The 12,150-nt window shown below is 54.1% G+C and overlaps 2 protein-coding genes across 2 annotated transcripts; one reads left to right on the plus strand and one right to left on the minus strand.

Annotated features, from left to right (window-relative positions):
- Positions 1-1,382: 1,382 nt before the first annotated feature.
- LOC133416402 (vitronectin-like) lies at positions 1,383-7,764 on the minus strand. The gene is given in 11 exon segments (XM_061703251.1): positions 1,383-1,895; positions 1,966-2,181; positions 2,231-2,374; positions 3,624-3,701; positions 3,704-3,765; positions 4,923-5,067; positions 6,489-6,696; positions 6,790-6,908; positions 7,039-7,119; positions 7,172-7,308; positions 7,514-7,764. Coding segments are annotated over 11 exon segments (1,578 nt in total). The 3' UTR covers positions 1,383-1,758.
- A 2,293-nt stretch (positions 7,765-10,057) lies between these two features.
- LOC133416030 (beta-crystallin A3-like) lies at positions 10,058-11,862 on the plus strand. Its single transcript, XM_061702649.1, has 5 exons — positions 10,058-10,182; positions 10,442-10,560; positions 10,695-10,836; positions 10,911-11,053; positions 11,715-11,862. The coding sequence occupies exons 1-5, from the start codon at positions 10,144-10,146 to the stop codon at positions 11,860-11,862; spliced, it is 591 nt and encodes a 196-aa protein (XP_061558633.1). The 5' UTR covers positions 10,058-10,143.
- Positions 11,863-12,150: the final 288 nt, after the last annotated feature.

The following is a 12,150-nucleotide window of genomic DNA, read 5'->3' on the forward strand; positions in this document are numbered from 1 at the left end:
ATGGCCGACATTTCTATTGGATGGCTTTTTGTGCTGAGCTTCATTCGGATGTCGTCGTCACGCCACATTTGTGTCGAGAGTCGACCGAAAGATTTCTCCAAATGCATCAAATCATTCACGAAAACAGCGTCACAAAGTTCGTAGGTTAGCGGTCAAGGGTCAAGTGGCCCTCATTCGCATCAGTCGGGCGGCTTCTGTCGTATCAGGAGCGCACAATTCATATTGGACGTGCACGGTGTTCCCAAAAACGTGACATCATTTGGCATCTCGTTCGACGACTGCGCCTCAAATTTGAAGGAGACGTGTCAAAGGTCAGCTGAAGGTTGACGTTTTCTTTTCCTGCAGCGTGCAGACTCACGTCGACTCGCCATTGTAATGGAAATTGTTTTTGCGGGTTACAATCGCTTTGGAACAAGAACGCGCGGCGGCCATTGGACAATCGACGCGACAAAAACTGGACAACAGGCGAACGTTCCCTTTCCCAATGCCGCCCGCTGTTTGGAATACGCGGGAAACTCAACGGACTTTAGGACCCGGGCGGACCTGCAGGAATTCCCTCGCCCAGAGGTTGTCAAACTGCGGCGCGAGTACCACGAGTGGCACGCGGGTTATCTCAAGCAGTACGCAAAAGTATCACTGGTAAGATCGTGACATTTTTTCTGGGACAGATACAGTTTTAATTTACTGGAAACTTTTGGGTCCTAAAAAAAAAGCATGATTTCTTGAAAAATACGTTATTCCCATCAATAAGCTAAAAAGAAAAAATGCGACTTCCTTCTTGCAAGATAGTTTTTTTTTCTGCATGAGATTGTTCTCGGAGGGGGGGCGGGGGGGCTTTCATCTCGTAAGACAATTGCGACGACAACTTGTTTTCCTTTTCCCTAAAAATGGATTTTTCAAAGCAATATGTAATGTTTTTTTGGATTGAACTTTTCTGTCCTTTGCGCGGAATCGCCCGCCGCAGAACTCGTCCCGGGGGTGCGCTCGCTTGTCGCGGCTCGACTCGAGGACTTGCCTGACACGGACGATCGTAGCCGCCTCGACCGATTGTTGACGCTTCAGGTTAATTGGCTGGCGAACCTCGATGTTATCCTTTCATTGAGGAATGAACAGAAAGCGCAGGGTTCCCTCATCGCCGTCCTGCGCTTGTAATATTTCACAGAAAAGCAAACGCGCGTGGCTTCGTCGGAGAAAGCGCCTGTCTCGTAAACAGGAGAGCCCGGGTTCGAATCCCAGCGCTGTCTGATTTTCTCACGGGAATTGTTGCATCGATCATTTGTCGTGAGGCGCACGCGCTGTCAACACCCATTAAAGACATGACAACAAAAGTCGTCGAAAAGAATGCCTGGAAACGGCGAGTAAAGTATTCGTGATGTCAAGATCTTACAGATGAACTAAGTGGGTCAAAAAGTCAGGTGCTGCGTGTTATTGCGGCAGGCGGTTGGAATCGATTTAGTTTGCAGGCTTGCAGTGAACGTGACGTTTGCCGGCAGGGGGCGTCGTCGCGACTCCTGGACAGCCGATCTTCCTCCTTCGGACCTCTGATTGGGTGAAAAGTCAAACACGTTAAATACAACTGAACTGTACTTAGGCAGTGATTCTTTTGTGAACTGTTCAAAGTGGAAAACCTATACAAACAATATGAGTAATAATAACTCAAGAGTTGCCGCGCAGTTGACAATGCAACTGGGGTCGAGCGCTTTGAATTTGCGCTCATCGGACTTTGCGCCGCTGTCGCGTCTCGCTCCTCGCCTTTGTTTAGCTCCTCTCGGCGCGCGTGTCGTCGGGAACGTCTTCCTGCCGGCGGCCCAGCCGGAACTCGGCGATGGATCGCGGGTAAGGCGGCGCGGCGGGCACCGCGCGTTTAGTACGCAAGTCGACTCGGTAGTATTCATCTGGACGCACGCGCACAAAAACGCAGGTGACGTTGGAGAAGCGCCCGCGTGCAAACGCGCGTCGTCTCACCTCTCTCGAAGAAGTCAACGTATTGAACGGGCGCGCCGGCGAGCGTCTCCGCGGTCGCGGCGACCGCCTCCTCCGTTTTGCCGACCTCGAACAAATCGCTCCAGATGTCATCGAAAAGCGTTAGTCGACTTTGCCGCCGGAAGACGCGTCCGCCGGGGGGGCTGACGCCCGGCCAGTTCTCAGCGATGGGGCGCGGCCCCGAAGAGCGGCTTCCGGCTGAAAGAGGCCGATGAAGATGAAGAGGGAGAAGGCGCGGGCGTCTGACCTGCGGCCCCGAAGAGTTCCGCGAAGAGGCGGTCCAAATTCCGCTGGCAGAAGAGGTCAGCGTAGCGCGAGAACAGCGGCGAAGGCGACGAGCGCGTCGTCCGGGCGCCGTCCCGGACGAACCGGTACACGTGGTAGCCATCGTCTGCGGAGGCGCGCCGGAACTTCAGGCTCGCCTTCGGAACGTTTGATCCGTAACGGTAAAGACACGCCCGCTGAAAATCAATCCGCTTGACTGATAGCAGGATTTGAATTCATCAAAAGTCTTTGTTGCCAGGAGCGCCTTATTCCAAATGTATCTTCCCAACCAATTGGGATCAACGCGAGCGTCGTCGCGCTCGGTTGCTCGCTCCGCCCCCTGCCGGCGGCCTGCGGTGTACCGCGTCGTCTTCGGGGATCGATCCGATCCCATACGAGTGTCGATATTCGGATCCGTCCGCCCGCCGCTCGGAGGAAATTGGGGGACGAAGCGCGACCGGTCGGGGTTTTCATTCCGTCGTTCGCCGTTTTCCAGGTTAGCGACGTTTGGAATTAGCACGTCAACACTCGGTTTGTGCGGTGCGTGTGATCCGCAAAGCGTCTTTGTGTCATTTAGCGAGCGGCACCGTGCGCGAGGCTCGGCGACCCTTCCGTCGCCGACTGAAACGCTTCGGTTTCGAACGCCTCGAGGATCGCTGCGAAGCTCCCGCCGTGATTCTTCGGCAGGATAGGGAACGTTCAAAGTCACGGGATGCGTCGTTATAAAATGCTTAGGAATGTCTATAAGCACTGTGTGAATTAGAACGGTTTTGAGATTCGCGTTCTCAGTGTCGTGCTTTGGAAGTAAGCGAGAAAAAGACGTTCGAACAAAGTCGAGTCGTTTACTTGATGACGTGAAATGACAATACGGACAATTTGAGTCTGTGGGAGCACGTCAGAAAGCGGCACGCTGCCGATACTGAAGTCCGAGTATCAAAAGAGAAAAGAAAAAGTGAAGATCGGCGGTCGGAGATCCGCGCGGGAAGCGGTTAGCGGCTTGGCGGAACGCTGAATGAAAGAAAAGAGAAAATGCTGCTATTGCGGAGCCAGGAATGAATTGTGTCGATGTCGTTGGCGTTATTCCGATTGTACAAAAGCAAGAGCGTCACGGCTTGGACGAGGACTTGGGATCATTTGTGCGCTAGTTTGAAGGGCAACGTTGACTCGATTGGGAAGCCGTTTATGAGTCCCGCGTCACGCAGGAAGTGTATTTCTGCCTTTACTTTAGACATTTAGCCAGCGAAAACCGAGGCGCCATCCCAAAATGCCAAATGACAATCTTTTCTTTCACGGGTGTCTTTACCGTTCTCGATCAAACGATATGAAAGTGAGCCTTCAGAGTTCCTTTCACGACGTACGCCGACGGTCCTCGCTACCTTCAAAGAAGTAGGCCTTCTCTTTGCCACGGCGACCGGGCGCGGGCACGGCGAAGGCGGCGCGGAGGTCGTCCGGAAGCCCTCGGAAATGTCCCCGGGGAAGCCGTCGTCCGGGACGTCGCCGTCGAACCGCCGGTACCGCCTTCCCCGAGGGACGCCGGCGCGCGCCAGGTGTAAAGCCTTCTCGACCCCGCCCAAACTTTTACGTGCCGTTCGCGCCGCCGTCTTTTCGCACCGCCGCCGAGCGCACTTCACTTTGGTCGCAATAGGATATGTAATGTCTAATGGCACAAAGTTCCGTGGAATCAAATAATTTCCAGCGCTCACAGAGAATCGTGACGGCCTCGCAGGCGCCGCCTCGTGCGAGCGTATCGTGTGTGTCGCAGGACGGCAGAAACGCTCGCTCGTGAGTTGGCGATATACCTCGCGCGCACGTGTCATATAGCAAGTCACCGCTTCCGTGGACGGACGCACGGAGCGAGGCGAGCCTTTTCCGGCTTCGTTCCGGTTGACTTCAGAAAACAAACTTCTTTTGAAAAAAGGAATAAAATACAAATGCCGACACGGATAATATTTCACTTTTTTGAGCGTGTACACCAGCAATTGTGGGCTGCGTATTATACGTACTGCACGTAGAAGGAAATTCCAGCTGCGAAAGTACGATTTTGGGGGTGCGTATTATACATGAGAAAACACGTGAGTGTCAGGTGCCGAAACCCGTCCGACTTCCAACGCGTTGGCATTTCTCCCTCGCATAATTGACGTTCCGCGCCTAATCTTTCTCTTCTACTCAAAAGCTGTGCCAGCTGACGGCGGCAGTCATTACAGTGCTTTACAAAGCAGACGAGACCCTCTTCCACGCCTCTCCGGTCTTTGTATTTGTTGCAATTGTCCAAGGCGATGTAAGCGTTCCTGTCGAAACTGTAAATATCGAACAAACTACGGTCCCTTGAAGAACACGACTCAACTCGTCTTCAAAATAAACGATTTACAGGTGATTTGATGTCGGGGGGGAAAAATGCGGCCGAAGTACGATTTTTCCTACGAGCTTTGGCGCCATCGTGTGGCATTACACAAACGGTACAAAACTACACAGAGACCCATAAACGGCAAATAACGGAGGATCTGTTCCAAAAACACGTACCGGTGAATTGACAAATACTGAAGCGTGACTACGCGGGAGGTTTCCGTACATTTACGTTTGTGGCATTTCCGTTCGCCGCGAGGGAGATTTGTCTCATTTCCAATGGCCGCCTCGCCTCAGCGAAGGTTTGGACAGGCCGCGGGAGCTGAGCGTGCCTCACCTTAAAGATGTACGACTTTCCCTGGCGGTTGACGCGCGTGAAGGCGGCGTCCGCGGGCCCCGGCATTCCCCGCACCTCCCGGACCCGTTTGGGATAACCGGCGAGCACGGCCGCGTCGTCCAGCTCGAAGAAATACTCGCCTGCGACGAGGCCGAAAAAACAGGCTGACACGCTAACGCGCTAGGAGCGACCGTTCTCCATAGGAACGATGGGATCGTTTCAATGAGTTTGAATTGAATTTTTCCTCATTCATGGCAGGTGTTCTCAATACGCTGATGACATTGTGGGATCTTTTGAAATGTTCTCCTTTTCCCCGTGAAAACAAACCCAAACGCATCCTGGAGTCCAAAGCGTTCCTTCTTTTGCGTCTTTGCCGTGATCGCCACCGGACGGCCTCGTGACGTCGTCGCAACGATCTGCGACGAGGTCGGCGTTTTGCGTGCACGCGACAGCAGACGGCCAAATAAATGCTGTTCTTTCAGAGATATGAATGAATGAATGAATATGTATGACTTTGTGCAAGCCTGCCCACCATTGCATGTCTTTACCGTTATTCCGACTGCATAAAGACAAGAGCGTAGCGGCTTTAATGAATAGTTGGGCTGATTGATGCACTCGTATCCGCAGAGTTTGAGGGGCAACGCGTGGCAATTGTGATCGTAAAAATCACGAGAAGCTGTTTATGTGGTTAGCGTCATGCAAGAAGTGTATTTGAGTGGGCCGCCACAATTTTATTGGAAATTTGATCGAACAAATAAAACGGAATACATTTGAATTCTCCTTCTTATTTAGTTCAAAGTTATCGTTTTTCCAATACATTCATTCATCCGTTTTCTGTCGCGCTTCTCCTCGCGCGGGTCGCGGGCGTGCCGGAGCCCATCCCGGCTGTCATCGGGCAGGAGGCGGGGTACGCCCTCGACCGGTCGCCGGCCCATCGCAGGGCACATAGAAACAAACAAACGACCATTCGCACTCGCAGTCGCGCCTACGGGCAATTTAGAGTCTCCAATTCATGCGTGTTTTTGGGATGCGGGGAGGAAAGCGGAGCGCCCAGGAGAAAAGCCACGCGGGCACGGGGAGAACACGCAAACTCCACACGGGCGGGGCCGGGGATCGAACCCGGGTCCTCAGAACTGTGAGGCCGACGCTCTAACCGGTCGTCCACCGTGCCGCCTTTTTCCAATACGCGTTGAAGAAATCTGCCATGAAATTTGTGTAATTCTCTCTTTACTATGAATGCCTAAAATTTGAAATCATCAAGAACTTTTTGAAAATGGGACTCCAAGCATTTACAAACCAAGACGGCATCAAAACAAAACAACTTTGCCTTTTTTTGTTTTTTTCTTTTCAAATTTACAGTTTTGAATATCGAATTCGATGAAAATGAGCCCCAAAAACCCCTACCTAGCGATTCGGCAGTCGGGAACGATAAATGATTGCGCCGCATTCGTAATCATTCGTCAATCGCTAAGACGGGATTTCGGTGGACGTTCGAGGGAACCGTCCGAGTCCGCTGTAGAAGAATCCACACGTGGTCCTGCGTCTCCTGTAGGGGGCGTACCTCCCAAGGCGTACACAGATCCGTTCTTCAGCTGCAGGAAGGCGGCGCAGGCGTCGCCGTCTCGGTCTCGGTCCGCGGGCGTCGTAGGCCCCGCGGAGGCGACCGGCCTCGCGCTCCGAGTCGGCGTCGCGGTCGGAGCCGACGCGACCGGCGGCGTCTCCCACGGGGTTCGGTTGTCTTCGGCTTCCTCGAAAGTGTCGCCGCGCGCCCGCCGAAGGACGCGCAAGTGCAGAAACGGTCAGGTCAGAAACGCACTTCGGGGTGGCTGTCACGTGACACCGAGGACGTTTGAAGGTCGCTCACTTTTTTGGGGACATGTTTTGTCAAAGTCGTGACGGCAGCTTCCGTAGTAAACGCACACGGAATCACACTGACACTTCCTCAACCGGTCGAAGGAACCGCAGCGACCGGCGCACGTCTCTGCACAAAGATGTTACACAAACACACACTCGTGCGCACACGAATACACCCTCACACAAAACATTTAGTGTGTGCGTGCGATTACATCGATGGGGCAGCGTGTCACGAGCGAGCGCGTGAGTTGACGTACCGTCTGCAGCCGAGACGGCGTCCATCATCATCATCATCATCGATGTGATGATGAAGAAGCGCAGCGTCTTCATGGCGGCGACTCACGAAGTCGTCAAACGTTTCGAAGCGATAAACGTTTTCCGAGCGTCGACGAGACGAAACTCGCAGCGGCCGGTCGGAGTCCAAAGACGACGCCCACGCGGCGGCGTCCCGCGATCTGATTGGTCCGAGGTGAGCCACGGCCGGCGGGAAACGCCGACCTCCAAAAATGTCAAATGTCGGGTTTGCTCTTTGTGTGCGTGGGAACAAACCTTAACACAAACAACGCACACCCTTACACGCGCGCACTTTTGAGCGCAAACGTGAGCAGACTACGACCTTGTGACCTTATGACCTTGATAGGGGCGACGTGCACAAACACACGAAGCGTGCTGCGGCTAAACCAACCGTCCCGCCGATGGAATCGCATTTTCCCTTGCGTGGGCGCGGGTCACCGGGGGTCCCGCTCCGGAGCCGGGCCCGCAGGCGGGGCTCGAAGCCCGGCGCCCGAAAGGGTCACGTGCGACCTCAGGGACTGAGACCATCCGGACATTGAGATGAAAACCTCGTCCTCCAAGGAGGAAGCGATGGGAGAGAAACATCTGGACGCGGCGTGAGAGTAGACCGACGTGCCCTGAGGCTGGTGTGCTTGGTGCTCTTTGTTTTTCTGAGGAACCTTCTGGTGGTCCTGTGTAACAAGGTTCATATTGTCTTTCTCGTGGTAGTAGAGGCTCTTTGTAATGTTTGTCAAAAACTAGGCCGGGGGTTACTTCCAGGTGGCAGTGAAGTGATTGACCTGAACTGAAAGCAGGACCAAAACTCGTTGTGCCACCAGATAGCGTTTCGGGAGCAGATGTTGTCGGACAGAGAAGATCGCAAGACGTAGTAGCCACGACTTCGTTCCGACGCAATCAAAGCCACAAAGCCGCTCAAACTTTGACTCGATTCCCCATTTTGAAGGCTCGTCTCATCGACTTTTGTCAATGATTCAAATCTGGCAGGGTCGTTACCGACACTCTTGTTTGTGGCGCGCGACATCTTTCTTCTCGCTCGAGAGGGAATTTAAGACGCGGCGGGCGGGCGGGAAAGCGCCACAGGTCACCGAGGCTTTCCCACTCGTGACCGACATGTTTTTTCTTGCCGTGCGGTCCGTCGGCATCGAGCTCCGCCCTCCTGCTCCCCTGCGCCGCGGCCACGCCCCCCCCCCCCGGCGCCATCGCCTTCTCCTTGGGGAATCTCAGAGTCGCGGACACGGCGAGAACTTCCTTCGCTCAGTTCACAAGCGACCCAACAAATGATTTCGGAAGCGAGGCGTTACGCTCGTCAAACGGCAAACGGGATGTTTCCTGGTGACTTCCTGCTTCCGCAGGCGAAAGCCGGCTCGGTGCTGAACGTCATCGGAATTCTGACCGTCAACACGTGGGGACGCGGCGTGTCCGACACGGACGCCTGGGCCGGCGTAACTGGGGGGACGGGAGGAAAAAGGCGGGACGCGAAGGAACGGACGCTTTGACCGACGTGAAGGACAAAGACGGACGGACACGAGGGCAGCGACTTTGCGTGAACTTCGATCCTCCTCTTTTGATTGGCCGCTTAGGATTGAGGCCTGCGAGTTCTGCTTGGCAACAAGCTTTTGTATGCTCCATAGTTTGTTTTTTATACTTGCTCCAGTTGATACTTTTCATCCTTTTATTTCACTTTGAACTTGAACTTTTATCAACCTTTACTACAATGTTAGTCAAGTTTAGACGCTATGTAGTCCGCCTGTGATCATTTTAGAATTTTAGCGTGCGCCGTAAGTTTTTGGATTTTCTTTTTTTTTTTTACAGGGTCCCTAAAAAGATGTTTGCAAAAAAAAAAAACATCCTTCCTTTCTATGTATATAAACTTGTGGCCCACCCTGTAAATACAACTTTATTTTGGACAATACACAACAAAACATCTTTTCAACTGAAAATGCATCTCGAAATTAACTTTCTTTTGGACTCGACAAAGTCGACACGAAGAGGAATCGTAAATGCAATTTAATATTATACAGGATGGGGAAGTAAAAGAGTTTTTTTGAAATGTGATTCAACAGCATTTGCTAAGTCAGCGTCTTTGAAACATCAAAGTGACTTAAGGACACTTTTCATATCCATGACGACTTCTTTTATTTCTTCTATACTTTTTTTTGGTAACGTCTTCCAGACTTGTTCAAACGTGTTCACCTTTCACACACTGTAAAAATGCATTTTAACTTCCCGAATCTGTGAGCGTGTAGCCTCTCTCCGGGAACATTTCATTCTTGGTGTTTGTAGTTCCTGGAACTCGAAGGTTTCAACGAGCCCCAAAGGTTCCCGGACCTCTGGAGGAGGACCGGGATCTTCTTTTGGTCCCAATAAAATTGACCCTCCAACTACATTTATAGCAGTACAATAGTTCCTCCTTCCAGGGTGACGTCCGGGCGCTACGGTGGAAATGTACTATCACGGTATGCTACATTGCTCGTTGTGTGTGCGCGCGCGACGCGCCATGGACGCCTCGCCTACGCCTGCTGACTTTGCGTGTCTCTTTGTCATGTGTGAGAGGCGCACGCATCAGCAGAAACGCACACGCAAGTACGTCCTGCGCGATTGTTTGTCATTGAGCCCGCCTTCGCTTCTCTGGGGAAGAACAGGCCAATCAGAAGAAGGCACACACACTTGACACAAACGCACTCACTCCATCCATGAAAGTGTGTTGTTGATTTTTGTTTGTTGTAGTGCGTGCGTGCGTGCGCGCGTGCTAGAGTAGCACGATTGCGTTGAAAGGGACGCCAGGATGTTCGTGCGTGAAACATTTCGTTTTAGGGGATGGCGGCGTGTGTGCGTATGTGCCCGCGCGCGTTTCACAACAAAGACACGAGTCCCAAAGCAAAAGTGGCGACACGATCCGACCGCGCCCCCGTGCGTCGTGTACATAAAGCCCCCGCTGACGGCGCCTCCGCAGGCCCGTCGGCGGAACCCCGTGACCCTCGGACCAGCCCTTCGGTCGGTACGGCGCCTCGGCCCGCGCGCACACGCGAAGGTCATGAACGTCTGCCGTGTCCCCCGACAGGAAGACGATGGCGCCGACCAACCCGTCGCCCGTGGGCCCCCGGAAGGTGAGTCGGCGTACGTCACGGACGACACGCGAACGCCGACGCCCGCCCGTCGCGGCTGAGCCCGGACGGGTTACCGCGTGTCGATCACGCCGTTGGCAATCGATCGTGATCGGTTGACGCCGAAGAATCCCAAACCCTTACCGTGCGTCAATCTGACGCAAGCGACCCAGTCCCAGTCCCAGTCCCAGTCCCAGTCCCAGTTCCAGTTCCGACTCTCGCGTGAAGCCGGCTCGCGGTTCCGTGCGGTTTGTGTGTGCAGATCACGGCGTACGACCGGGAGCGCTTCCAGGGCAAGCGCGTGGAGTTCACGGCCAGCTGCCAGAACGTCACGGAGTGCGGCCTGGACGACATCCGCTCCCTCAAGGTGGAGCGCGGCGCGTACGTAGACCGCGATGCTTTTCACGTCGCCGATTCTAGGACTAGGCTACGGCCGACGCTTGGCGTAGACTTGAAGTAGAGCAACGGGCGCCGAGCGCTGACTGGCTCGCGCCCGCGCTTCTCGTTGGCTTCAGCTGGGTGGGCTACGAGCACTCCGGCTTCTGCGGCCAGCAGTTCGTCCTGGAGAAAGGAGACTACCCGCGCTTCGAGGCCTACGGCGGCAGCAACTCTTACCGCGTCGAGAGGATGATCTCCTTCAGGCCCATCTCCTGCGCTGTAAGCTCCCGACAACTCCGGCGCTAGCGTCGGCCTCGCCGCGCTTCGCTCGTCTTCTTCTCGTCCTTCTTCAGAACCACGAGGACGCTCGCATGACCATCTACGAGATGGAGAACACGACGGGTCGGCAGTTGGAGCTGTCCGACGACTACCCCTCCCTGCGGGCCGTGGGCTGGTTGAACAACCGGGTCGGATCCCTGCACGTCCAGAGCGGCGCGTGAGTGCTTCGCACGCCGCCGTCCGCGGACTCGATCGTCCTCGATGACCTGTTGACGGTTGACGAGGCTGTGTTGCGTCCTCGCTGATTCTTCAGCAGAAGATTCCGACGACTACTTGCATCACTGACTTACTTTTGGAACTACCTACTTCCGTTTACAATCTAAAATTGTATTCTTTTCTTCCCAACAGTTTATTTGTTGCTCTTGACCGCACTGCAGTACCTGTATGCTCCATTTTTTGCTCCAATCAGATTTCAGCCCGTACGCGTCGCCGGGTCAATCGAATCTGCCCGCCGCGTTCGCAATCAGTGGGGCCGCCCCGTGGAACTTTTTAACTCTATTCGCGATGGGACTGTTTCTTTACCAAATCACATTTCAAAGTTGTCCTCACGGGGGGGGGGGCTCACAGTGCGGGCCCTCGATGACGTCAGCTTTTTTCTGCACTCTGATTGGTCGGTCAGATAGAGCAAAACTTGCTCCAGCCAACTTCGACTCGCAAAATGCGTCTGGAGTGATTTGCTCCAGATGTCAAATGTGTCAGCTCCTGACGCTAATCCCGTTAGCTCCTGCGGTCAAAAATGTGAGCTTTTGACGCTAGCTGTCAGTGTCCGCTGCTAGCCCCGTTAGCTTCCGACGTTAAGGCCGTCTCTTCTCCGTCAGGTTCGTGTGCTACCAGTACCCGGGCTACCGAGGCCAGCGGTACGTCGTGGAGGCGGACTGCCGCGGAGGCGAGTACAAATCCTACCGGGAGTTTGGATCCCGTGCTCAGAGCCCCCAGATCCAGTCCATCAGGAGGATCCAGCACTGAGGTCCTCCTCCTCCTCCTCCTCTTTTTCTCCCTCCTCCGAGTACGAGCGGGATCCCGGGATTGGCCGCGGCGCTTTTGCATCTCGACTCGATGAAAGGCCGAAGAAGAGGAAGTGCTCGTCACCTTGTCGTCAGTCTCCGTTCAAAATATTTGAATAAAGACCCAAGAGCGGCAAACCCGACGCCGGCGCCACGTCGCTCTCGTCTCTTCTTTTGCACGACGTCATCGACTATCTCGCTTTCACACGATGGATGTCTTTTACTTAAAAATCGAGTTTCATTTCAGGTT

The sequence above is a fragment of the Phycodurus eques genome, chromosome 17, assembly GCF_024500275.1.
Source record: "Phycodurus eques isolate BA_2022a chromosome 17, UOR_Pequ_1.1, whole genome shotgun sequence".
In the NCBI taxonomy this organism is placed as follows: Eukaryota; Metazoa; Chordata; class Actinopteri; order Syngnathiformes; family Syngnathidae; genus Phycodurus; species Phycodurus eques.